At 42.9% G+C, this 26948-nt stretch overlaps 1 protein-coding gene across 1 annotated transcript in view; it reads left to right on the top strand.

Annotated features, from left to right (window-relative positions):
- LOC111230433 (zinc finger E-box-binding homeobox 2-like) overlaps positions 1–25944 on the top strand; it is a 41692-nt gene extending 15748 nt beyond the window's left edge. Inside the window, exons 4-12 of the mRNA XM_022757174.1 lie at positions 3668–3760; positions 8893–9324; positions 10982–11050; positions 11589–11783; positions 12827–13041; positions 14838–14946; positions 15546–17467; positions 19882–20062; positions 23394–25944. Coding sequence (XP_022612895.1) covers positions 3668–3760; positions 8893–9324; positions 10982–11050; positions 11589–11783; positions 12827–13041; positions 14838–14946; positions 15546–17467; positions 19882–20062; positions 23394–24028 — 3851 coding nt within the window. The 3' untranslated portion in view covers positions 24029–25944. The remainder of the gene's footprint in view (positions 1–3667; positions 3761–8892; positions 9325–10981; positions 11051–11588; positions 11784–12826; positions 13042–14837; positions 14947–15545; positions 17468–19881; positions 20063–23393) is intronic.
- The last annotated feature ends 1004 nt before the right edge of the window (positions 25945–26948 follow it).

Raw genomic sequence — 26948 nt, 5'->3', positions numbered from 1 at the left:
TTTGCAGCAAAAACACAAGAAAAGAAAAGAGTTGTTCACACCTCTGACCTTCTTCTTCTTCTTCTTTGGTTCAGACACATTCTCCCCTCCCACACACACACACACACACACACACAGTGTTGTTGGTATCAGTGTCAGGTCTTATCAGGGAGTAGCAGCAGTGTTCTCTGTAGTTTTTCTGTAATCAGGCAACACACCGAGGCCGAGGTGAGAGGGGCGGGGCTTCAACTGACACACTGAGCTGCTGATAGGGTTAACGTTAAAATGAAGGTACATGTTCCAGTTTTAATTCAGTGTTAATTGTTCATTTGTCTCCTGTTGTAAAACACGTTCAACAGTCTCAAATCTTTGATGAATCTTTACAGATTTTTGTGTTTTTTGTCAACTCACTTCACCTTCATCATGGTTGTCTTCTTCTTCACAGCTTTCCTTTAATGTTCTGACCCATGTTCTGTTCAGGTTCTCAATTAATTGCTTTGTAAAATGTAAAAAAAATTGTAAAAAGTTTCCTAGAGCTTGAGGTTAATGTAAAGGTAATCTGAGCTGACAGTCAGTGTTGATGTGGATCTCTGTCGGCTGGAGCTCAGTCATCTCATACAGTGTTTGTAGTGTTGAAGACACGAGTCCCTCAGTGTGGACACGGGACATGTAAATACAGTGAAAGGGTTTCAAATGTCTGGTGTGGACCTGAAGTTCTCTGGTGCTCCTCTTCTCTGATGCTTCATACCAAGGGGTGTTTGGGAGGGTATAGGTGGCAGAGGAGGGTGTGACTGTATTTTTTATGGGGGGTGTTAACGTTCTGTTTTTAACCGACCTGCAGAGCTCAAGGTGTTAAAACCTGATTAAAGTCCTGCAGAGTGTTTGGTGTGACTCAACTCGTTCAAAGAGGAACTCTGCTGCTCAGCCTTCCTGTACTGTCAAACCTTTACTGATAAGAACACACACCACACACACACACACACACACACACACACACACACAGTTTTACTGTTGGTACATTTCATATTTACTGTACAGAAAACTACTCAGTCTCACCTGGTCAGTTCAGCTTTGTCTCTGTATTTTAAGATTAAAGGTCAATCATAGTATTTTCAGGTTTTATTGAGGCCTCTGAGTTTATCTTACAAATATCACGCTGAGGTCGTGATGTTACTGAATATCAGCCCAGCTGTGATTCGTTCAAAGGTACGAGGACAAGTACAGATATTCAGAACAACTTCACAACCTCAGTGTCATATTGCTTTGATACAACAGTTCTACGAGCGCCATATTAGTTCAATAAGCAACTACAGATTATGATTAACGTGTTTATTTCATAATTTCTTTGTCTACATCACCACAAATAGCTCCAACTGGACCGGAACTGGACTGTTGCTAAGCAACACATAAACATGTTCCTGACCTGCACAGTGACACTAGCTGCTACTTTCTCTACACGTTCCCTCAGGTGTTTCTGAAGGATCCACCTTCTTCCTTCATCCTCTCCTGACGACATCGTTTCATTCAAAAGATATTTCTGAAATATTTTCATCTTTGTTTGTTACGATCTGAGATCGGTAACGATGTTAATGTGACGCTGATTAACAGTTGATAGGACAGCTGTGAAGAGGAGTGATACGTGGAGTTAAAGTCCCAGTGCTGCTGTTCTATATATCACTCTCGTCCAATCAGATTCCTTGGTCGAGACTGACTGTTGTATAATATAGAATATTTAATATGGTTTCTTTGTGCTGGTTCTGATGGTTCTTGTACACTAGAACAGTTTCTATACATTTGGACAGTTTCCAGAGGTGAAGACGGTTTGTGTACATTCAGATGTTTTTTTTATATGCATTAAACATGTTTTATGATTGAACACTTTGTATCGTCCATGTTCGTATGGTCTGAATAGGTTCATGTGGTCTGAGTACGTTCGTATAGTCTGAGTACGTTCGTATAGTCTCAGTAGGTTCGTATAGTCTGAGTACGATTGTATAGTCTAAGTAGGTTCATATAGTCTGAGTACGTTCGTATAGTCTGAGTACGTTCGTATAGTCTCAGTAGGTTCGTATAGTCTCAGTAGGTTCGTATGGTCTCAGTAGGTTCGTATAGTCTGAGTAGGTTCGTATAGTCTGAGTACGCTTGTATAGTCTAAGTAGGTTCGTATAGTCTGAGTACGTTCGTATAGTCTAAGTAGGTTCGTATGGTCTGAGTAGGTTGTTGCCCTATTCTTCTGTTTGTCTTTAATGGGCGAGAGACACTCAGATTAATCACACTCTTCTCTCTCGTTGTTTTGCAGAAACATTTTTCTTGGAGTGTTTCAGAGTAAAATGTCCTGAACCTCTCTCTCTGTGGTTGGAGTTTTTTTTAGGCAGAGACATCTCTCCCCGTGCTCCCACCCAGCGAGGGGTGAATTACAGAGCGACTCTCCTTTTTTTGTTTTCTAAATGGTCGACCACATGGGGGAAAAGGCTGGGATGTGGTGACTGTAATTACGCAGCAGCCTGCCAACAGGTCGGCCATGGAAACTCTCACTCAGCCCCGCGCCCACAACACGCGGTCCCCACCCCACCCCACCCCCCCGTCACCACTGTCTTTGAGGGATTTTTCTCTCCATTCTTAGATCGTCCGTCTACAGTACATACCTCAGAAATGATTGGGTTCCTGGTGCCAGGACTTGGTCTAAAGGTCGAACTGTGTCAGACTCAGACTGAGGAGAATCAGCAGTTTGTTCAGTCCGATCCACTTCATCTGATCCTTCCTTCATTTTAACTTTGAGACGTTTCATGGTGGGTGTTGTTGGTTAGCCACAGAAACACTAAATACCTTTGTTAGCATGAAACTCTGTCGGACACTGGACAGTAAACCTGAACACATTCAGTTCACTGTGATAGAACAGTCCAGTCTGATCATCTGGAGGAACTGGAAAGGGAAAAGATGGAAACTCTGCCCAAAGAATGACATTAAACTTTTCTTAAATTTTCTTTAGTGCAAAAAGTGAATTTAACTGAATAGTCAAATATTTCAGCAGCTGCAACTCAGAAATAAATCTTTTGATCTTAAGTCGTTAGTTTTGATTCAGATTTTACATCCAAACATCAAACTCATAAATAAGAGTAGAAATATTAACTCTTTGTTCTCATTAGATCCCTCATTCTGTGTTGTCTCAGTTACACTGTAATGGCCTCAGCCTCCTTCCTGTCGGGGGGGGGGGGCTCATGTGATCGGGGATGGCGGGCGTCCCTGAGGAGCCGGCGAGGTCTCAGAGGAAACATTATAAACAATAGAGACTCAAATATTTACTGTGGCTCAGCTCATCATGGAACTGAGGAAGATTTATGAGCGGAGAGAGAGAGAGAGATTCTCCTCTTTATCATCAGCTCACTCTCTCTTTACTTTGAGTAATTATTAGACAGTTTTATTTGGTAGAGCTTCCTGTTTATGTAGAAGTCACAATACTTTCAGAATAAAAGTTTCTGTACAACAGTAAGAACGGGAGGAGAGAGGAAGGGAAGAAGGAAACAAAGAGGGAGGAAACAGGACGGTAGGAAAGGATTCAAACAGTCAGCGAAGGAAGAGAGGAGTTAGGAAAGGAAAGGAGGAGGGTGGGAAGGAAAGGAGGACACAGTTGAAGACAGTGGCCTCCAGACACACATCTTTAGGTGAGACTGTGATCATGTGATCTCAGGTGGTGATCATTATGTAGACGACGGCGTTAGAACCTGTGACCTGAGTCTGGACCAGACCCAAACTCAGGTCCAGATCTCTGAGCTGGTCTCAGGTCAGTGTCTGATGCTGCAGTAACACAAAACTGCTCAGTATGAGCCCCTCCCTCAGTGGCAGAGATTCAGACTCGAGATCAGTTTTCTGATTTTCTCATTAAAACAAACTGAATATGAGTTCATCAGTTGCAGAAATCACAACATCGTTAATTAGAACATTTTCAAGTGATTGATGATTGATAATGAGAGGTGTCGAGCTCACATCACTCCGTCAGAATCTGAACATGGTGTAAAAATGTATGTTATTATAATAGATTCAAGGTCTCTGTCCTGGTTTTATTCCAGTCTGAACCGGTTCAACTGGACTGGATCAGCTGGACTAGATCACAGTCATCAGACTGACTGAGCTGTTATAGACTTCATGTTAAACCAGCTGACGGCTTCACTGAACAAACCGTAACAATAACACAGCCATCGATCGATCAATCGATCAATAGTTGTGTTGAACACCTCCACTTCTGCTTCCTGGTTTGAGCCTGAAGCTAAAATCCATCAGAGTGAATCAGGTCAGAGAAACAAAAAGCTGCTAATTGATCTGCTGTGATGTCACTGTTGGAGCAGAGACGTCGTCCAATCAGATGAGAGGTTTGATCAGCTGATCAGTCCTCGCACATTAAACCATAAACATACAGATAGTTGTTGATCTGCACATGTATGTGGGGTTAGGCTGAGCTGGATCGGGGGGGTCAGGGTCTGCAGCCTCTGCTGCTCTGTGGGTGTGAGCGGGTGTGTTGATGTTGGGGGGGGGGGGTTTTTGTGGTGTGGGGGGGGGGGGTGCCCTGAACATTTGTTGAGAGCAATAACATGTGCGCAGGCCAGGCACAGATGGTGTCTTCATATCAGAGGAGGGGGAGGGGAGGGAAGGGCTGTGATGGGGGGGGGGCATTGGCTGCTCTCTCCTCTCTCTAGTTTCCAGCCTGTTGAACCGGCCCCCGCTGATAAATGGGACTTTAATTCAATTAGGGGCCGGACTCTGACAACGCCTCACAGCAGGGCCCCGCCCCCCTTCCTGTAACAAAGACACACCCAGAACACAACAACACGTGTTCAGCTATAAGAGCCAGAGTAAAGGAATACAGTTAGCCTAGCTTAGCAGAAAGGCTGGAGGCAGGGGGAACTGTTAGCCTAGCTTAGCACAAATCCAAACAATTATTTATTAGATATTATTGGCTGATAGCAGCACAGGTGTCAGGTGACCTAACTCCACATTAATCTCAGGTGGGTCTAATGTTCAGCAGAAAGTGTTAAAATAAGTTAAAACTAAACCAGGTGTGGTACAGATATAATATGTGGACAGGCTCTGGCACAAGCTCCATATTAAGTGTATGTGTGTGTTGTTCTGCTGTCCACATACTTTTGTCCTGGTGTCTGTTACCTGCCTGTGTTTTCCCTCTGTGATGAATCACTTCCAGCTCACAGCCGCTAGGCAGCGACCTCATTCTCCACAGCAGCGTCTGTCTTACCTACTCACCTCCCCTCCCCTCCCCCTCTAGTGGTTTGCTCAGGTGATGTGCTCTCAGGCGAGAGAGAGAGAGAGAGAGAGAGAGAGAGAGAGAGGGAAAAGATAGCGTGAGCTGGTTTCATCTCTCATTACCTTGCAGTCAGCGGCAGGATGTGGACGCAGCACCTGGACAGAGACAGAGACCAGTGTGTGTGATGTCATCAGTGTATAGACGAACAGCTGATTGGTGTGTGTTAGAGGACACCTGGATGATGATCAGAGGATTAAATGTTTTACCTGAGGATGTAGATCACCTCCGTCAGGTGACGATCAGTGGAGCTTTCATTTATTCTGAAGGACTGACAGTCTGTTACCGACTGGATCCACCCTGAAGCCCCGCCCTCCTCGCCTCGCTTCATCGAGTCTCATCAAATGGAGGGCTGTGATTGGCTGCTCACTTCAAGGTTTGATGCTGGTTGTATGTTTTATTTTCTGGTGTGATGTAGAAGTTAGAAAATGAATCATTGATTTCTGTTCATCAGAAGATTAATCACCCCCCCCCCCCCCAGCTGCTCTCGTGTGTCTGTCAGTGTGCAACGAGGATGATGAGGATGATGATGATGATGATGATGATGATGACAGGATGAAAAGCATAGAGAAAAGACGAGCAGCACCTGCACTCCAGCCTCAGATCAGGACACACAGCCCAGTGTTCAGTCTGATCCATGTAACATACCTTCCCATGACCACCTGCCCGGAAACTCCCCCCTCCTCCTCCCCCCTCAGAAACAGCTGGAGGCATTTGTTTGTGTTAAAAACCCAGAGTGTGTTCTTCCCTCCAGAGTCGGAGAAATGTCTGAGCATAGGATGACGAAACTGAGGAGGAGGGGGAGGGGGGAAGATTAATGTGTCTTTGTAAAATGCCCTGGTTGTAGGGGGAGGGGGGGTCGGGGGGGTAATGCCCTCCGATGTGTCGTTGCTGCTTTGTCCTCGACTCCCTGAATGGACACAAAGAGTGGACGACTGCAGAGGTGACGGCTGCTCACAATGGAGCTGCGAGATGGGGGGGGCACGACGAGGAAACGCTCCATCAAACTGTGTTCATGTGTTCATGTGTTCATGTGTTCATATGAGGGACAAAATGGTGGACAGCAGTGTGTTAAGAGATGTGAGCCGGCTGCATTGCCCCCGGTGACATCTGCCACTCTGCGTCAGTCATGTGACCCTCCAGGCAAACAGCTCTGTGAATGGCTTTTGTTTGGGAGGTCACTGCTGCCACTAGCATCCACTGACCAATCACGGCGCAGCCTCACCCTGCTGTATGAGTCTGAGGAAGCAGGCTGCAGATTTAAGGTGAAATGATCCCTGAACGTTTGACTGAACCTGTGTGTGTGTGTGTGTGTGTGTGTGTGTGTGTGTGTGAGCAACAGAGACGTAATAAAATCAAACCTGTGTCACTGTCACAAACACTGATCAGCTGTTATTAACAGTCCTACATGTCATACACTGAGCACTTTACATGACGTTCACATGTGACTGAAGAGACGACACAGTAAATGTAGACATGTTTATATTGTCATGTATGTGTAGTTATATAATCTATAGTCTAACGTGTTCAAGATAAAAACAACAAACATGATTTTAATATAAACATTAAATAAACATGAAATAATGAAGATGTTCACAGTGAAATCAACTGTGTCACAGACAGCGAAGTGTTATAAAGACATTCACAGCAGTGATTGATTGTCAGTTAGTGACACTCAAGACAGATATTGGTGATTGCTCAGATGCTGCGAGCTGATTGGTTGATCTTTATTGTGCTGAGAGGAAGGATTGTTAAAGTGTCACCAGGTGTTGGTTCTCAGTGTAGTTCCACGTGTATTGTTCCTTCTTCTTCTTCCTCTTCTCCTTTTCCTTCTCCTCCTCCTCCTCCTCCTCCTTTTCCTTCTTCTTCTCCTTCTCCTTCTTCTTCTTCTTCTTTTTCTTCTTCTTCTTCTTCTTCTCTTGCTGCTGCAGCAGGTCACACATTCTTGCAGCCAAAAGGCAAAAAGCACAATAGCAGTGGGTGTAGAGGGAGGGGTTGTAGAGGGGGGTTGTAGAGGGAGGGGTTGTGGGTCTGTGTGAGGGGGTTAAGTCGCTGAGTGAGATCATATTATATCCCAACATATACCTTAGACCACACAATGAGCCTCCACGTCTCACTTTTCAGCTCTTTCTTTTCTTTCTTCTTCTGTGGTTCTGATCACAGAGGGCATTACCCCGTCTGAACTCCCCCTAAATCCTGCCGGTCACACCTCTTATTAAAGCCCGGCCTGTCCCACGCCCTCCACCCCCGCCCCCGCTCTTGGTATTCAGCCCAGGTCAGCAGATTTCGGCCCGGCCCACCGTGGCTCCCCTTTTTAATTTGCACCTGTTGTGCAGTTGTCCGGGAGCGAGCGGCGGCTCCAGCAGACAAAGATCATATTATGAACAGATCTGCACACACTAATCTCCATGTTCCCGAAGGGAAGCTGCTTTTACTTCCCCTCCCTGGGAACCTGAACGCCTCTCCACGGCAAGGTTTACACAGACTGGCAGCAGATAAAATCCCTGGAGGACGGAGAGCTCCCCTCAGTCCTGGTCTGGGTCCTGGTCTGAGATAAGACCAGAGACCCTGTCGAAGTCTGGGTTTACAACTGAGCTGAAAATCAGGCTGAAAACTGTACAGGCCTCGCTGACTGGTTCTCATGATGTCATGGTGCTGTACTGTCGGTTGGTAAACCCACCCCCCACCTCCACACTGTGAAGGCAGGGTCACCACAGACCACTTCATGTGTCACATGGTTCAAACACATCAGTGTTTAAAAAGACGTCAACACATAAAATACTGTCTGAGTGACTGTTTCTTCATTCTGACTGACTGTTTCTTCTGTTTGACTGACTGTTTCGTCAATCTGAATGACTGTTTCTTCTTTCTGACTGACTGTATTTCATTCTAACTGACTGTTTCTTCTGTCGGACTGACTGTTTCTTCATTCTGACTGACTGTTTCTTCTGTCTGACTGTATTTCATTCTGACTGACTGTTCCTTCATTCTGACTGACTGTTTCTTCTTTCTGACTGACTGTTTCTTCTGTCTCACTGACAGTTTCTTCTGTTTGACTGACTGTTTCATCATTCTTACTGACTGTTTCGTCAATCTGAATGACTGTTTCTTCTTTCTGACTGACTGTTTCTTCATTCTGACTGACTGTTTCTTCTGTCTCACTGACAGTTTCTTCTGTTTGACTGACTGTTTCATCATTCTTACTGACTGTTTCGTCAATCTGAATGACTGTTTCTTCTTTCTGACTGACTGTTTCTTCATTCTGACTGACTGTATTTCATTCTAACTGACTGTTTCTTCTGTTTGACTGACTGTATTTCATTCTAACTGACTGTTTCTTCTGTCTGAGTGACTGTTTCTTCATTTGACTCACTGTTTTTCGTTCTAAGTGACTTTTTTCATTTTGAATGACTGTTTCTTCATTGACTGACTGTTTCTTTGGTCTGACTGGCTGTATTTCATTCTAACTGACTGTTTCTTCTGTCGGACTGACTGTTTATTCATTCTGACTGACTGTTTTTTTAACCTCAGTTAAGGATCAGAGGACTCGCTCTGTCCCCTGTCTGAACCAGGTCTATGTTTACAGCCTTCAGTCCCCTGAGAGTCTGAACTGGACAGTCCAGGACTGTGTCCTGGTCCTCTTCCTGGTCCTGGTCCTGGTCTTGGTCCCGGTCCTCCTTCTGCTCCTGGTCCTAGTCCAGATGTAGTTGTTGACACAGGTCTGTTGTGTGTTTCAGTGCTGAACTATGAGAACGTGGTGGAGACTGGATCAGAGACGGACGAGGACGACAGGACCCTGGTCTCTGAGGACGGAGGCCTCGCTGATGGAAGAGGGGGAGGGGAGGAGGAGGAGGTGGGCAGTCCGGCTGGTGTGCCCACCCTGGAGGCCTCGCCCCGGGTCGCACACGCCCTGCTGTCATACCGGGGCCAGGAGGGCTCAGAGGGCCGAGAGGGAGCCCAGAACCACCAGAACCATCAGAACCACCACGGCTGGAGACTGGGAGACGACACCAACGCACACCTGAACGGCAGCGGTGAGACCCTGAACACACCATACCATACTATGTTATTTATATCTTATATTATATGTATGTTATTTATAGATGATCAAACCACAGATCAGAGTGAGTGTTCTAGAGCTTTCTGTCATATCACATGGTCTTCCTCAGCAGCTGAGGGGCTTGTTGTTATGGATGAAAAAGCTCCAGAACAAAAAGACACATCCTCCATCTGAAAGGATGAATCAGCTGATTGATTTTCTGTCAGTGATCTCATGGATTCATGGATTAGTTGATTAGTTGATTAGTTGATTAGTTGTGAACCTGATCCTCAGGTGAGTCAGTGTGGTGAGCGGCACCTGTCTGTGTGTCCTAGTCTGCTGATGAACCACAATGACCTAATTTAACCTCAGGGTTGTTGTCAATTACCCAGAATCCCACAGGGATCTCTGATCTGATCTGAGACAGGAAGTTAACCTGGAACCACGTTAACCGTGATACCTCCAGTTACCATAGAAACGATGCTGATGACACAAAATGGACCAGGATCAAGACTTTGTAGGACAGAGTCCACTGCACATACAGGGGAACTCCATAAACACTGGATCCTACATTTCCCACAATGCACCTGCAGACCAGGTCAGGATCCTTCATGGGGCTGAGCACAGGAAAGGCAACATGACGAAGGAAAGAACAAAGGAAGTTAGGAGAGGAAAGAAGGAAAGAGAGAAGGAAGGAGAAACTAATGAAATAATGTGGATGGTGGGAAAGAGAGGGATGAAGAAGTGAAGGATGGAGAGAGAGAGAGAAGCAGCAGCTGTCGACTCAGAAACAGAAGTGAAAAGATCTTTATTCTGCCGTCACCTCCATCTTGTCTCTGAGGACAGAAAAAAGAGGAATGAAAACACAAAGAGCCAAAGAGCCTCCATTTTACAACAACGGGGGGGGGGGGGGGGCTGTTTCCATCACACTTCAACCTCCTCTGTATTGATCTGTATTGATCAGATCTGTGTGTGACTCTACAGCTGCTGTAGATAAATACAGTTGTAATAAAATAATAACTTTATTGTAATGAAATAATATTAATAAAGTAATAATTAAGTTAGAAACGTTATTAAACTGATCAATAATCTTTATATTAATGATTCAATTCAAACTATCAGTGGATAAATCTCACCATGTCATGAGACATTCTCTAATTCTTTATTATATTTATTTACTTTATATTAGTATTTATGTCACTTCAGTGGGCTATATAAATAAATATACATGGATGTATGTATATATGAATAAATATATATGTATATATATATATATATATATATATATATATATATACTGTATACACACACACACACTTCATCATAGAATTTCATATTCATTTATTCTTCCTTTTCCCCTCTGGGCTATGGGATGATGGGGGAGGCAGTGCCCCCTCCCTCTGTGTGTGTGTGTGTGTGTGTGTGGGGGGGGGGTACCTCCTTTGAAGGGCTGAATGAAGCTTATGATACTTGTGACTCCTGTTGAGGAGTCACATGAGGAGGCCCAGGAGGAACAAACACAATAGAGCTCAGTTGTAGGTTCAGTCATTATGTGGAAATACCTTCAAATTGTGATTGTGTCAGGGAGGAGTCCAGCTGACCTGCCTGAGGGGGGGAGAGGAGTAAACATCTGTGTCTGTTTTCTTGAACAGATGACAGGAAGGACGAGTACCAGCCTCTGGGTCCAGAGGTGTCACTGCACACTGTGGGAAACGGGACAGGTGAGATCAATATGTAATAATCATATGTCAAACATTAAAACATTCACTGTATTTTCCCTGTAATTTGTATCAACCTACATTTTACAGTACAGGCAATACAATGAGTGTTTTTATTATTATATATTATTATATTATATTATATTTTTTCATTCCTGTTTGAAATATATTTTTTTACTACAAAAGTAGAACGTGTGACAAAAAACAGGTTCAGTTACAGGTTGTTGAGTTCTGTAGCAGAAAGAAGTTAAAGTCTGAACATCCCTAGGGGGTTAGCTCCCTTTGGTTCTCTGTGTTTATGATGTTAGCTCTGTTAACGTAATGTAAACTCCACAGACAAATGTTTGTTTCTATGCAGACAATTATGTTTTATTTGTTTTAGCCACTGTTAGAATACAGTGGCCAATGGGGATCTAAATAAATACATTAATATATAACTAAATTCATGAATAAATATGTCACAGGCTGATGTGTTAGTGTTAGCTGTTTTCATGCTAAATGCTAACACAATGAGCTAACCCCCTGTCTGTTTCCTGCTCAGTGAGGCGGCTGGACGGTGTCTCTGAGCTGGACGAGTACTTCCTGAAACGTAAACTGGACGAGGGCGATGGTCACCCCACAACCATCGCAGAGTACCTGCAACGCAGTGACACCGCCATCATTTACCCAGAAGCCCCGGAGGAGGTGACGAGGCTGGGCACACCCGAGGCCGTCGGTCAGGACGAGAATGAACACGGTGAGAGAGGAAACGTCAGAATACTGAAGTCCATGTAAAACTAATGAAGGAAGAACATGAAGGTCACGCTGGGACCAGATGATGTGTTCACTGAAACACTGAGGAAATATAATTAACTTAATTTAAGTGTAATTAAAGGAAACAAGTATAAATATCATATGATCAAAACATTTTTATAAAATAATAATAAAAAATCTATTGAAATTAGTTTAAAGTGAATTCTGAATGTAAAGGAAATTAAATCTGACTCAGTTTAAATTTTCTAGTTAATTATATATAATTGATAAAGTTACAAAGACGTGGAACCTTGTTTGTAAAAAAAAAAGCATCAATGACATAATATAGCAAATGATGTAAAAATATTACAACCAAAAAATGTTTTATAAAATCATGAAAATCTGCAAAACTAATGCAAAATAATATTTTCAAATGAACGTAGGTGAATTAAATTTTAAATTTTTTTTCTATTAAAAAAGGAAGCAGGGACAGCTAAATAAATCATATGATCAAAATTGTGTTAATAAATTAATAGAAAAAGAAAACAGTTGAAAATGAGTGTCTGTCAAACTCATGGAGCTTCCTGTGAGTCATTGATGTTAATGATCAAACTGTTCGAGTGACTGATTGTTTTTAAATGTTTTACAGTGAAAGAGTCACAGTGTTCACTGAACACACAACCTCCACTACGGGAGGTGTGTTTTTATGCAGATGAACTAACATTCTTTTAAATGTTAGTTTCAAAGTCTCATGACTCTTTGAGTCTGTGAATCTGTGACATTTATGGTGATAAGGAGAAAATAATAACATGGTGCCTCGTGTTTCTCAGTAAAACGTTTTGAATTTGAATGAATCTTTATTGACAAGAAGATCAGACAAACAAAAAACTTCATAAAATCATAGAAATCTATAAAAAAATTAATCAATGAGTTTAATGCAGATTATTTTGACTATGGAGCAAAGTTGTGTTTTAGTTGTTTTTCTCTTTGTTGTGACTTTAAAGTTGAAAGTTACTTGACCTCTGACCTGTGTCTGTGTGGCTGCAGACCTGCCGCCTGGCACACCTGATGACTTCGCCCAGCTGCTCACCTGTCCGTACTGCGACCGCGGCTACAAGCGTCTGACATCCCTGAAGGAACACATCAAGTATCGTCACGAGAAGAACGAGGAGAGCTTCACCTGCCCGCTGTGCGCTGACACCTTCAGCCACCGCACTCAGCTGGAGCGTCACATGACCACGCACAAACCCGCCAGAGACCAGGTAAGACACACCTGCACCAGAACGCCACCTTTTCACTTCACTCCATCAAAAGCCACGTCAGACAATAAGAAAGCAGAACAGTCAGGTTTCATCTGAAGAGCTGCAGATCATTTTAACCATTGATGAATTCAATGATCATTAAATTTAATTAATTAATAATTATAGTTTAATTTAATATGAAATCATTCAATGATGATTTAACTCTAAATCGATCCATTGATTGTTTGGTGTTTGACCATCAGTCTTCAGCTCAGTGTCACAGTTTAAATCAGGGAGAAAAAAAATGGTGTTAACTAACTGGACTGATCGATTAGAGATTGATTGATAATGAAAATGATGATTAACTACAGCTCTAATTGAACTGTATATCAGTCAGTCCTGGAGGAGTCAGTGTTAGTGTGCCCCCGCCCCCCCCGAACCTGATTGGCGAAACTCGACTAATAAACCAATCAGATCAATACATCAGATGCTACTGGAACTGACCAGATTAGAAATGATCAGTATTTAAGAAAGGTGTATGTTTTCTCTGTGACAGTGAACACCTAACTCTGTGTATATACAGTTATAAACACAGCTCAGACTGTGAGCTAATAATCTAATAATGAGCAGCTGTGAAATGTTTCCTCAGACTAACTGAGCAGTGAATCATTCCATTTTCCAATTACACTGATCATAATGAGATTTAATGAGATAAGCCGTCAGCCTCCCTTTGAGTGTACCTGACCCCCTCCCACCCCCCCGCACCAGATGGTCTTTTCCCTGCTGCGTTACAATAATCCTCACAGGACTTTAAGTGTCTGTTTATTTGTTTATGTCCTTGAGTTAAACTGTTAAACACCGACTCTGGCGCACTGTTTCAAATGCAACAACAAGAACAACAACAGCAACATCTTCATGAGGTCAGACAGTTACTGTTACTGTCGGTTCATCCACTGGGTCTCAGACACTTTTAAACTGCAGGTGATGATTTATACATAAAGAGTCACATCATCAGTATATATATGTAGAGACAGCGTCTGGTGTGCAGATATATTTGTGTATTGTGACATGAGTCATGATTATAGTAATAAAAAATAAAGATGATGATGATGAAGTGATTGTTGATGGTCCTGTACCAAACACACATGTTGCTCTAACATCTGGACCGCAGCGTCTCGTCAGCTCGCCACACTTTATTCATGGTCTGATGTTTGCTGCTGGTCACATTGTGATTCATATGAAGATGAATTGTTCAGTTCCAATCTGATAAAGACCAATAAATAATTGACACATGACACTGATCCAGAGATCATTGATCAGCACATTCAGACTCGTTACAACGTATATGTAAAGGATTTGGGTGAAGTTAATAATCATCCGTTTGTTTTAATATAATAATAATAATATAATTTAAACTGAACTGAGGTAAAAGACATTTTCATCATCGTCTCTGCTCAGTCTGGAGTCTTCCTCCTTCCAACTGTCTGAAACCAAAGGATTTCATTAAACGCAGAGCTCCCACTCCCAGCATCAACTTCTCACTGCAGCGCCCCCCCCCGTTTTGTTTGTTTATCTCCTGATTTGCATTTCAAATGGCGGGAATGCACCTACACGAGAGACAGTTACCTCTGAACAAAGTCAGCCCACACTGTTTCTCAGAACGTGTTGAAGATAAAAACAGTTGAAGAATCTCTTCTCCATCAGATCTGCTTCACTAAATACTATTAAATTCCCCCGTCAGCTTCTGTTCCACAGCTGTAATCTGCTCACACTCCCACTCTGACTCCATCACATCTCACTCTGTGTTTTCTATGCAGCCGCCGCTGCTCAACGAAGATGCTGGAAACCGCAAGTTCAAATGCAGCGAGTGTGGAAAAGCCTTCAAATACAAACATCACCTGAAGGAGCATCTTCGTATTCACAGCGGTGAGTCGTTTCACTGCTGATCCATATCTTCCTCTTCATAGTGTTCCTCCTCAGCTCTGAATGACTCACCTCATTCTCTGAACTTAGACCTGGTTCTCTGAGTGAATCAGATCAAAGTGGAAACTAGTGACAGCTTTTCTTTGAATAGTGTTAACAATGAATTTTAATGAGCAATGAATTTGAACACATTTCCTTTGCAGCAGTGACACTGATCCTCTGCAGCTACATGAATGATTCATATTTACACATTTATGTCAAGTCATTCTTTTATAATTCACTAAAACATTGAATGTCGGGGCAGGTTTGACTCAGAGCCTCCGACCTGCTCAATCAGTTGAAGAAGGAAATGTCAGAGTAAATATATACATGTACATGTACAGAAAGTCCAGAAGAGTACTATTGGTGCCCTGTACATGTAAATCAGACTGATTGGAGGAGCTGGTTCGTTAGCATCTAACTTGTCTAGTTATCATGAGCTGCCCAGAACAACTTTTACCCAGCAGAGCTAACAAGAAACAAACTCTGACTGTCACACATTCTACAAGATGAAACGTATAGTCTGAAAAGAAACAATAATCATGTCTCATGTCATGTTGCAGGTGAGAAACCGTACGAGTGCTCCAACTGTAAGAAGCGGTTCTCCCACTCTGGATCCTACAGCTCCCACATCAGCAGCAAGAAATGCATCGGCCTGATTGCCGTCAACGGACGAGTGCGTAACGGAAACAATGGCAAACCCGGCTCTTCCCCCAACTCCACAACCTCATCGCCAGGGAGCCCCGCCCTCGCCCAGCTCCGCCACAAACTGGAAAATGGGCGCCCGCTTGGCCCTCCAGACCAGCAGGGTCAGCTTGACATCAAAGCCGAGCCGATGGACTTCAATGAGTACCGGCTGCTGATGGCCTCTCAGCACGGGTTTGGGGGACCCGGGGTTTACCTGAACGGCCGTGGCGGGAGCCCCCTGGCAATCCATAGCTCTTCCCAGAGCCCTCTTCAACACCTGGGAGGCATGGGGCTGGACCTCCCCCTGCTGGGCTACACTGGGCATCTTGGGAACAACTTGAGCGAAGTCCAGAAAGTGCTTCAGATCGTGGACAACACGGTGTGCAGGCAGAAGATGGACGGGAATCCAGAAGAGATATCTAAGCTCAGGGCCTACATGAAGGAGCTTGGTGCCCAGATGGAGGAACAGAAGCTGGTCCAGGCCAGTTTCCAGGCGATGGGCCACAGCAGCCCCACAAAAAGCATAATCGACTACACACTGGAGAAGGTCAATGAGGCCAAAAGTCTGATCGATGACTCTAAGAGGCAATTGGACATCAAGAAGGAGAAACCGACCCACTTAGTGGATCTTAGCGGGGAAGAGAAATCCCATGATGGCCAAAACCAGTTCCTGCCATTCTCCTGCCAGTACTGCAAGGAGACTTTCCCTGGGCCCATCCCACTGCATCAACATGAGCGCTACCTTTGCAAAATGAATGAGGAGATCAAAGCAGTCCTGCAGCTGGAGACTAGTCCTGCTGGCCGGAGTGGGGCGATGGCCTCTGAGCTGCCGAGTAACGACCGGGCCACCAGTCCCATCAACCCGTTCAAGGACCACGTGTCAGTGCTCAAGACTTACTTTGCCATGAACACTGAGCCCAACTCAGAGGAACTGCTCAATATTTCAATTGCTGTCGGCCTTCCTCAAGAGTTTGTGAAGGAGTGGTTTGCCCAGTGGAAGAGCAAAAACCACCATGGAGGCAGTCTGAGGAAAAAGTCGCCCCCTCCCGACCACGGTGGACCAGACCTCAAGCACAGTTTGAGCCGGTCTCCGATGTCGGTCCCTGCCCTAGATTTACACGGAGGCTTCACTAACGGTGACGCCTCCCACAGACTCACAAAAGCCAACCAGTTTACAGCCAACAGGCAGACAACAGGGGACAAACCACTAGACCCCTTGGACCACCTGAGGAGCAACACTCCATCACCCCTCAACCTTTCCTCTACTTCCTCCAAAAACTCTCAGAGTAGCTCTTACACTCCAAACAGCCTGGTTTCTGAGGACACCCATGGGGACATACCACTGGATCTGTCGCTGCCGAAACATATGGCACAAAGGCTCATCGCTGTCGGGGAGAAGCGATCCAGACCCAATGGTTTCATCATCGAGCACAAAGGGGAGGTGCATGGACGAGAGCAGGGGTCCGGGCCTTTAGATCTGATCAACATCAAGAAGGAGGTCCTGGGCTCTGATGGTGGAGGGAATTCTATCCACCAGCTGGAGAAAAGCACTAGTCCTATCTTTGGGATTAATCCCTTCGCTGGTGCTCCTGTCTACACCTCCCTGCCACCTCACGGAGCGTTTCCTCCTCCCACCTTCATGTCTCCTGCTCAGGCCACCATCCCAGGCCTCAGGCCCTACGCCGGCCTCGACCCCATGAGCTTCCTGCCTCACATGGCCTACACCTATGCCACTGGGGCAGCCACATTTGCTGAAATGCAGCAGAGGAGGAAGTACCAGCGGAAACCAGGTTTCCAGGTAAAACTAAGTTTTTTGTAAGTAATTTGTCAAACTATCAAAGGTCAGTAGGTTATTATTCTAACCAACCACTGATGAGTTCTTCCTCTCTTTGTTTGGAGTAAAGTCCTTTTGTCCCTTCATGGCTCATGGTTGACACCCCTAGTTTTGGCAGTTAAAGCCTCTTGGTCAAGGCTCAGGAATGTTTGCCTTCACAGTTAAAAGAAATCAGTGAAGAGTTTTGGTCGGAGTCAACATTGATCTGTGAGTAAAGTTGCAAACTTTGTAAGTTCGGGAATTCACCCTGACCTGGTTCCTCTCAACATTTGTTGTGTACATCAGAAACACAGAGGAAGTAGTCAGGACACAATAGCCACAATGTGCCCGTGGATGTTTTATGGATACCTGATGTGTCAGTGTTGGGAAGTGGGCAGTGTCTTATCTTGACTTGGGGATCATGATGCCACTGACGTGGAGGCAATAAAACCAATAGACATGTGATTTGAGGTACTAAGTCAATGTGATGCTATTTCGTGCCTCTGCAAGAGGACAGAACATGAAGTCATTCACCAGGAAAATATTACTGTAGGTAGACAAAAGAATCTGACCACGTCGTCCATTTGTAGCTGTTCTGTAACTTTTAATTGATTGGTTATAGTAGTAGATAGACAACAGGTGATAGATGTCAGTAGATAGACGACGGTTGATAGACGATAAACGACAGTTGATAGATGTCAGTAGATAGATGACGGTTGATAGACGACAGTAGATTGACGACAGTAGATAGACGATGGCTAATAGATGATGGTTGATAGATGATAGACGACGGTTGATAGATGATAGGCGATGATTGAAAGACGACGATTGATAGACAATGATTGATAGATGATAGATGACGGTTGATATATGTCAGTAGATAGACGATGGTTTATAGATGAAAAATGATGGATGATAGATGTCAGTAGATGGATGACAGTTGATATACGACGGTTGATAGATGACAGTAGATAGACAACGGTTGATAGATGATAGACGACAGTTGATAGACGATGGTTGATAGACGATAGACGACGGTTGATAGACGATAGACGACGGTTGATAGACGATAGACAGCGATTGATAGACGACAGTAGATTGACAACAGTAGACAGACGACAGTTGATAGACGATTGTTGATAGACGATAGACAACGGTTGATAGACGACAGTAAAATGACGACAGTTGATATACGATGGTTGATATACGACGGTTGATATACGACGGTTGATAGACGACGGTTGACAGGCGACAGTAGATAGACGATGGTTGATAGACAATAGACAACGCTTGATAGACGACAGTAGATTGACAACAATAGATAGACGATGGTTGATAGATGACAGTAGATAGACAACGGTTGATAGATGACAGTTCATAGACGACAGTAGATAGAAGATGGTTGATAGACGATAGACAACGATTGATGGACAACGACTGCTAGACGACTGTAGATTGACAACAATAGATAAACGACATTTGATAGACAACGGTTGATAGACGATAGACAATGATTGATTGACAATGATTGATAGACGACAGTAGATTGACAACAGCAGATAGACGATGGTTGATAGACGACAATTGATAGACGACAGTAGATAGGCGATGGTTGATAGACGATAGACGACAGTAGATAGACAACGGTTGATAGATGACAGTTCAAAGACGACAGTAGATAGAAGATGGTTGATAGACGATAGACAACGATTGATGGACAACGATTGCTAGATGACTGTAGATTGACAACAATAGATAAACGACACTTGATAGTCAACAGTTGATAGACGATAGATGACGGTTCATAGACGACAGTAGATCGACGACAGTTCATAGATGATAGACGACGATTGATAGACGACAATTGAAAGACGACGGTTGATAGATGACAGTAGATTGACGACGGTTGATAGATGATAGACGACGATTGATAGACAACAATTGAAAGACGACAGTTGATAGACGACAGTAGATAGATGATGGTTGATAGACGACGGTTGATAGATGTTCCAGATCCTGAAGAGAAACTGATGCATCTTGTTGTCAGGTTGTTTTTAGCTAATTCAGGTAGTTTCTCTGGTGATGGCACTTTTCCATTCTGTTCTTGGAGAAATGGTCAGAATTCAGTATCAAAAATCAGTTTTGTTCACCTGTTGTATGTATGTTTTTATCTGGAAACACAATCTGAACATCTAGTTCAAAACCTCCCTGTCCCATATGTTTCCCCCTTTTTAAGTGTCTCCTGGATGAAAGGGACTTACCCAGGTTGGGCCTTTAAGCTCTGTCCAGACGTGGGATCATGGAGGCAGTGGGGGGGTCGCAGCAGAAGGTGTCTCTGGGTGTGAAGCCGACAGGTGTGGGATTATCAGTCGTATTGAAACAGTGTGTTTGTGTCTCAGGGGGAGCTGCTGGACGGGACGGCGGACTATCTGTCAGGCCTGGACGACCTGACAGACAGCGATTCGCTGCTCTCCAGGAAGAAGATTAAGAAGACTGAAAGTGGTATGTACGCGTGTGACTTGTGCGACAAAACATTCCAGAAGACCAGTTCCCTCCTAAGACACAAATATGAGCACACAGGTATATATCACATTTGCACACTTCTTTTTTACCCCACCCCCGATGGTTTTGTGCCCTTCCTACCCTTCATATCTTATGTCTTCAGATTTTCTTTCATTCTCTTTGTTTTTTTAGTCACACGGCTCCCCACTCGTAGTTTTTCTTTCTCTTCTGTTCTTTCTGTTTTGTTCTCTGTAAACCATGGCCTTTAACATGTTCCTTTCTTTTCAGCAGGGGGTAGGGATCATTTAATATGGAGAGGATTACATAAACATTCAGCGCCCCAAATATAAGCAACATTTTCTCCGGCATCTCATTCATACTGTGATGTGTTTGTGTAGAGAGAGATGGAGGAGGAGGGGGAGGAGGTGTGCATGTTTGCATGTGATGCTGTTTGTGCATGTGTGTGTACTCTGACTGTACGGAAGATCAAAAGGAAATATTAATTACAGCAGAGAGATGGTCCATTTCTTCCATTTTTAAACTGGAAACAAACAGTTTGTGATACAAACACAGGAGTAAATACTGAGAGGTGAAGCGCCTGTCAGCCTCCATCTGCAGCACACACACATCAACACATTACACACTAACAGACAGCTGATGGACAACCTATACGTTTATATTCTAACTCTAGGTGTTGACCGAAGACACCACGTCTGATATTTATGTTTCTGTATGAGTGTGATGAGCAGCCAACTATCCAACTATCTATCTATCTACATTTAAACCCTCTGATGTCTCCATGTTCATATAAGATGAGATGAATCTTTATTGTTCCCTGGAGAGGAAATGTAAATTTGACACAGCAGCGCGAGGGGAAAATTTTAATAAGAAATAAATAAGAATAGAAACAGAATCTAATATAAATAAATTAAAATAAAAACACTATTTACAATAATAATATACAATGCAATTTAGGCAGTTCTGTACATGTGCAATATAAAAATGAAAAATTAAGGTTGTGCGGTTTGACACAATTCTATTATATATATATATATATATATATATATATTCATAATGTGCAGTCAGCATCTGAACCACAGAGATCCAGAGTGAACAAACATTTCAGAAAGTAAAATTCAAATTTAATCTGAGGATGAATCTAAACGTTGAATAAAGTTGTGGTTTCGAGTCAACGTCAATTTTCTGTTCTGGTCCATCTCCACACTGAAACAAGAGGTACAAACTAAAGTCTGTGTTTTTCTATGAAGTTAAGTGTAAATCACAAACCACAGTCCTGTCCTTCAGAACATCAGATGTTACATCCAGTGCTTCATAGAAACATGATGTGAAACAGCCTCATTAAATAAAACAGACTGAAACTTCATCAGGACATAAAACAACCTGCTGATCTCACCTGAGGACCGTCCTCTCCACAGGACCTGCTCCACCTCCCTCTCTTTCACTCCATTGCATCATCACCCCCCCCCCCCCCCCCCCCCCAGCAGGAATCCGCCGTCTTGGTTATTTTTGCTGAACTGTGTGTGTGTGTGTGTGTGTGTTACAGTGAACTATGCCAGCTATGGTGGATGTCACAGGCGTTCCAGGTCTATTTGTGGCTGTGATCTCCCTGCATGTGTGTCTGTGAGGAGGTGTGTGTGTGTGTGTGTGTGTGTGTGTGTGTGTGTGTGTGTGTGTGTGTGTGTGTTGGCATGGTTGTGGTGGAGCTGTGTTTCTGGTCCATGTGTGCGTAGGACGTGTGTTTGGATGGTATTCAGCCTGTCGGTTGGCAGCAGACTGAAGCATCCTGTTCAGTCAGATGGAAGAAATTTCTGCTCGTACGGAGTCGTAGTAAATCCAGCAGTGTGTGTGTGTGTGTGTGTGTGTGTGTGTTAGTGTGTGTGTTAGTTTGTGTGTCTGTGTTAGTGTGTGTGTGTGTGTGTGGGGGGGTGGGGGGGTGTTAACGACTGTGGAAGGATTCCTGCTCCTCCTCAGATTTAAATCTGGTACTGTGATGTCATCGCAGCCTGTCGCAGGTTGACGTTGCCTCGCAGCGTCTCAGGCATCTCGTCTCGCTTCACTGTCGTCACGGTAACAGACGGACACATGGAGCAACCAGGAGTCTTATTTTGGAGATAACGTGCTCTCTGAGACGACAGGTTTAAAAAGTGTAGATTCGTACTATTGTATTTCACCAAACAACATAACACTCATACGGTATACAATATATATAATACATATAATGTATATAGTAGATAAAACATATATAATACATATAATATATATAATAGATATAACATATATAATATAGATAATAGATATATATAAACATATATACAGTCACATATCAGTACACACAGAGATGATGTGCATCAGGAGAGCTATCACCCATCACAGACAGATGAAGAACTAAACTCGTCAGATACAGACAGGAACTGTGTGTGACCTGATGCTGATGTGGGGGCAGAGTCTACAGGTGTTTGTCTGTATGAACTTTACCTGATGAAAGTTCAGAGTCGTTCACAGTCAGTCTGTGATGACACTCACCTGTCAGCTGTTAGCAGTGAGTGTGAATATGTGTTTCCATTGATCGATGAATCAGTTATTGTCATGAAGAGAAGTCACAACTACGGTGGCCCTGAAGCTCAAAACACAAACAACTGAAGAAGCGCCATCAGTTTGACACATGAGCTGCAGATGCTCACAACACAAGTGTTTCCAGGGGACACTAAAAAGTGACGGACCTGAAGGCTAAGCTAACAGCTAGCAGCACATTTTTGCAATAATATCTGAATCATGTGATGTTGACGTTATAATAAACAAAAATTAACTCACCTTTAGCTCTTTCCAACAAAGGTAACAGGGAGCCCAAGCCGGGTCCGTCACTTTTTAGTGTCCCCTGGAAACACGTCTGTTGTGTTGTGAGTTTCTGCAGATTGTGTCAAATTGATGAGGATGTTTGTGAAGTTAGTGTTTGAGCCTCTGGGCCACCATACATAACTATTATATATTACAGTCAAGTGACATCGATGACATCACCTCTCATGATTTTGACTGACAGATGTAAATGTAACATGATAATGTGATTATAACAAACCAGATGTTGTAATTACTCATAATTAATGAGATGTGAAACAGAAATCTTCTAATGATGAGAAATAAAACTACAGACGTCTTTTAATTTGAAGAAACTTACAGGGAAAGAGAAGAATTTAAATCCTATTGATTGATCAACAGATCAATAGCTTGGTAAATATAACTGATAAATGCTCCTCTGTGAGAGGTTGCATGAATCTCTGCTCATCAATACAGGAAGTGAAGCGTGAGAAGACAAACAGATGAAGCTCTGACTCTGTTTTAACTGAAGCTCTGTGTCCCCCCCCACCCCCACCCCTCACCCCCACCCATGCAGGTAAACGTCCTCACCAGTGTCAGATCTGTAAGAAGGCCTTCAAACACAAACACCACCTGATCGAACACTCCCGCCTCCACTCCGGAGAGAAGCCGTATCAGTGCGACAAGTGCGGCAAACGCTTCTCGCACTCGGGCTCGTACTCACAGCACATGAACCACCGCTACTCCTACTGCAAGAGGGAGGCCGAGGAGCGGGAGGCGGCCGAGAGGGAGGCCCGGGACAAGGGAGGAGGAGGAGGAGGAGGAGGAGGCGTGGTGATGGGAGGTCTGGAGCCCACCGAGCTGTTGATGAGGAGGGCCTACCTGCAGGGGCTGGGGCCGCTTGGATACTCAGACCCTGAGGACCAGCAGGAGGACGGCGGCGGCGGTATGATCCTGAGGGACGTCAGCGAGGGAGGAGGAGGACGGGAGGAGAGAGAAGTGGATAACAAGACGTATGAGGACGTGACAGACAGACAGGAGGCAAGTTTCAGGGAAGGAGAGGAGGAAGAGGAAGAGGAGGAAGAAGAGGAAGGCGACAGCAGGAGCCAGATGGACGCGGTGAGGGACAAAGAGGGCAAAGACACAACGCAGCTGATGGACGAGAGTTCACGAGAAGGGAAGACAGACAGCAAGTCGGACCAGAAGGACTGATCATGTACAAAAAAAACAAAAAAAACGCTTTGAACATTTGTCCTGTTGGCGCGATTCAGCTTCTCCTGGTTCACAGGGAAGAGCTTTTATTTTGAAGGGGCTGGACAGAAATTATCGGGGGGGGGGGGTTAACTTATCTTACCCCAGTTTTATACATTATTAATTTACTCAGTTAGTCAACAGAAAACTGTGAAGAATCTGTGACCTTTGACCTCATCAGGTTTCATGTTCACATCAACATTAATGTTCATTCTTTCATGGAGAAAGTTCAAACTCATTTGTTCTTATTAAATGTCGCTCAATGTCAGGTTTAAAAAAAAAATCTTTTTAAAATATCATTTAAAGTGAAAAGCTGATTTTAACCGTTAGCTAACATGCTAGTCACAGCTGATGCTAACATGAGCTGGTGAAAATTACTGTAATTAATAATAACTCATCAATGAAAAAGTGTCTGAAGTAACGACATATAAACATATAAAATTCAGACTTTCTGGTCATGAGTAAAACCCAACATCTACTAAACGTCACAGTGTCAGTTAGTTTTTTGATTTCCAACCATAATTTAACGACCGTTAACGTCCAGTGTCTGTGGGATGAAACTAAACTTTTACCTTCAGTTATTAATTCACAGATTCTGTCGTTAAACAGTCTGATCAAAGTCTCGGACAGAACAGAGTTTTCAGTTGCACCAATGTGAAAACCTTTCGACTAATCTTTGAATTTTTGATTAAAAATGATTTCCTTTCTGCCTATTTAATTAAACAATAATCACTGCAGCTGTACTTTATTATGTCAGTGTTTCTCTGTAGGATGTGAAAATGTTGATGCTCGATATCTGAAAACCTTAGAGATCACAGACTGAACCTAAGAGTTCAAAGGTCACAGCTGTTCAACATGACTGTTCTACTGATCTGTGACATTACACTGTGTTTACGTCACAAACAGGATCAGTTCTGTTTCCTACAGTCTCGTAAAAAGGGGGCGATCCTAAGAGAATACTAATACCACTGCGGGGGGAGTCTCTGAGCCCTCAGTGATTTTTGTTCAGTCTCTAACCAGAGATGATGACCGCCAATGTCCACGTCATGAAGCTGGGTGGGATTGTTTAAAAATCCACATTATGCAAAAAAATAAATGAAATAAATTAAAAGAAGAAGAAGAAATAATAATGATGATCATTATAATGAAGTGAAGCTGTTTTAATGTACAGTATTATAAAGGCCTAAAAGCTGTGTGGTGCTATAATGTTCTTAACTTCCTGTGTCTTGTTGTGTTCGAAACCCCACTTCAGGAAATTGCACTCAACTCCCCGAATCACTACAAAATAAAAAAATTCATGAAAAAAAAAAAAGAAAAAAAAGAGGGAAAAGAGCCTCGAATACGTGGTCACATCCTGTCAGTGTTATTGTTGTATTTTGTCTTGTTTTATTTACTGTGACTTTTTTATTTTTATCCTGTTTTATTACTTTTGCCAACTAACCACACGATTTTGGGCCTCCTGATTTTTTTTATATATATGAAGGAACATTTAAACCTGTGTGATTTTCAAAATAAAATGTCAATGTGAGTCTTAAAAAGGAGAGAGAAGCGGGAATATGAAGGGCTCAGTTTAAAAGAAGAGAACAAAAAAGGACAGAGCCTTTCAGTGTGTTTTTCTCCAGAGAAAGCCTTATATGCAAACCTTCTCACCTGTGCGTTTCTGCAAAGTGCCATCCCTGTACAGTGTACATCACCTGTGTCCTGCTCTGCTTCAGTATTAAATAAATATTTCATCCTGTTTTTGATTCGTCAGTATTAGCATAGATAGACGGCAGTTTGATAGTTTACATATGTTTGTGCAATTTCTGTATTTTCGTTTGTTTTTGTTCCATGACAGTATTTTTGTCAGTATTACTTTTTTTGTTTTTTTTTAATTTTCCAACACAAATTTGTTTTTTTTTTTGTTTGTTTGTTTTTTTAATTTACCATTTTATTTATGTGACTCATTTTATATTACCTAATTTTATTTATTTCATACTGTAGTGTACAGTATTAGAGTTCCTCACAAATAGATATATTTTAGTAAAATGATGATTCTGTCATTGACTATTGGAGCAAAAATATGAATAGAGCGTTTATGGTATTTGGAAAATTTCAATTTTTCATTGTTTTTTTTTGTTTGTTATTTGATTTTTTGTTTTATTTCCTTTTAAACTACTGGAAATTCTAAATTTGGGGAACTTTTGATACGATGATTATTGTGAAAACACTGTATTTTTGAAGTAAGAAAAAAAATCCACTTTATTCATCCCACTGAAGAGGTGATGGAGGACTGATGATGATGATGATTATGATGAAGGAATTCCTGAAATGTCTGAAGTATTATTATTGAATTTTTAATTTCTCTTGGAAATGACCATGCTCGAATAAATGTAGCCAAATTAAATTTTAATAAAGCTGTGTTATTCTTCTTGTACTCTGCAGCTGTGTTTGATTCATGAGCCGACGCTTCGTGATGATGATGACAAAGTCTGTTTTTAGCGTCCTCATGTTACCGTCACATTTCTGTTCACTCACATCATCAGTCAGTTTGATCACATTAGGACGAAGACAAACACAACAACACTGAGCACAGACACTCTTATATGAAGACATGAAACACCTGATTTCACCTGATTTTTGATGTTAGAAATGTATTCTAGTAACTCAGTGATATTAAACCTGCTCTGAAATATGAAACATCAGGGATGAAAGGAAAAGGCTCAGTCATATAGCAGATATTCTGGAACCAGTGTAGGCAGAATGGGAGGATTCACTTTTACTTTAATGGAGGAAAAACTCTTTCGAGTGGGCTGTTGTAATTTGGGTTATTTTTTGTTTCTGCTGTGTCACACAGACAAGACATTGAGTTCAGTATCTTAGCCAGCGTCACTGATGTAGG

This window comes from Seriola dumerili, unplaced genomic scaffold (genome assembly GCF_002260705.1).
Source record: "Seriola dumerili isolate Sdu_G_001 unplaced genomic scaffold, Sdu_1.0 BDQW01000266.1, whole genome shotgun sequence".
Taxonomy (NCBI): domain Eukaryota; kingdom Metazoa; phylum Chordata; class Actinopteri; order Carangiformes; family Carangidae; genus Seriola; species Seriola dumerili.
This window is presented reverse-complemented; position numbering and strand designations above follow the sequence as displayed.